We start from the raw sequence: 1,337 nt of genomic DNA on the forward strand, positions 1-1,337 counted from the left end.
CCACTGTCGTACCACACGCCCCTCTACTTATCAAACAACATACAGCATACCCTTGGGAGGTGGCCTTCTCTATGAGATCACATACATAACTCTCCGTAGAGCTACCATTAATACCAGCTAAAACAATGACTATACCCTTTACATTGCCTGTAGGAGGAGGAAGACACCAATCTAATGCCACAGATTGTCCATCGATAGTGTACATCCATCTCCTCTTGAGATTAGGCTTCTTATAATGATAAGTAAGATAAGGTATAGCAGTAGCCAGATGACCATTGATAGCAGCATATGGTGTTGGCTTGAAGGCTCTTGCTCTAGACTCTAGCAGCTCTTCTATTAGTTTACCAAACTGGGTGCCTTCAGTGTGGCCCTCTATACCTGGTGTAGCTTTACCATTAGGACGATATCTATCACCAGTAACCACCAAATAAGTAGCTAAAACTAGACATACTATAAGGGCTGGGAGAGTAAAGGGCCTCATTAGTAGTGGTGCTAACCCCAATAGAGGAATGATTAACCATCGACACGCCTCTATAGACAGTCTCAAGATGGATATTATAACCCACCAAGGCCGTGGTCGTCGCCTTCGTGGATCTTGTTTGATAGTAGGACTACCTTGGGAAGTTGAATGAGTGTTAGCAGATACAGCATCCCAGAACTTGGTTACTGACATGTTGGGTCTCGATCGACTACTACCTTCTGATGACCGTCGAGGCGGCATTGATGATAAAGGCATCATCGAAGGTGGCAAAACTGTGATACATTGTAGATGAGATAACACAATAACACATATATTAATAACCGTACTAGATACAGTCAATGAGAACATAAATGAGTACATCAATCAGCATACTTATCAGCCGCAACTGTCTCAGCAAAATCAAGGGCCGTATTAGATATCCATCCGAAGCCCTGAGTCCATGGTAACCATCCTTGAGGCCAACCAACATGACCACCAGTAGGGGTAATGACTGCATACAGATATGGAGACCTATTACTACTATCCTTGAACCTTGGACCAGCTGAATCAACATGTATAACAGGATCATCTACAGCATGTATGATTAGGGTTGGTACGGCAATATCTTCACATCTACCATCATCATCAGCACTCATTGCCCTATAATAATCCCATACACTATCGAATCCATGTGCTGGTGCTACTAGGGCCGTCTCTACTTGTAATAAATCATGACAAGTATAATACCAATCTTTATGATGATCTTCGGGAGGTTCATAACCAGTAAGGAGACCATACGCCAAAGTAGACTCCTCTTAAGCTCGAATGCTAGTAGTGGATGCCATAACTCTACTGCACACTTACTATCGAATATCTC

The 1,337-nt window shown here is 43.0% G+C and overlaps 2 protein-coding genes across 2 annotated transcripts; both read right to left on the minus strand.

Annotated features, from left to right (window-relative positions):
- Positions 1-50: 50 nt before the first annotated feature.
- On the minus strand, positions 51-407 carry Pmar_PMAR008069 (hypothetical protein; the record flags this gene model as incomplete). The annotated part of the gene is made up of 1 exon (XM_002778758.1): positions 51-407. A coding segment is annotated over one exon (357 nt), but the record flags the coding sequence as incomplete, so codon positions are not given.
- A 433-nt stretch (positions 408-840) lies between these two features.
- Pmar_PMAR008070 (hypothetical protein) lies at positions 841-1,116 on the minus strand (the record flags this gene model as incomplete). Its single annotated transcript, XM_002778759.1, has 2 exons — positions 841-971; positions 1,002-1,116. The coding sequence occupies 2 exons, from the start codon at positions 1,114-1,116 to the stop codon at positions 841-843; spliced, it is 246 nt and encodes an 81-aa protein (XP_002778805.1).
- Between the last annotated feature and the right edge of the window lie 221 nt (positions 1,117-1,337).

Source organism: Perkinsus marinus, assembly GCF_000006405.1.
Source record: "Perkinsus marinus ATCC 50983 genomic scaffold scf_1104296948174, whole genome shotgun sequence".
In the NCBI taxonomy this organism is placed as follows: Eukaryota; Perkinsozoa; order Perkinsida; family Perkinsidae; genus Perkinsus; species Perkinsus marinus.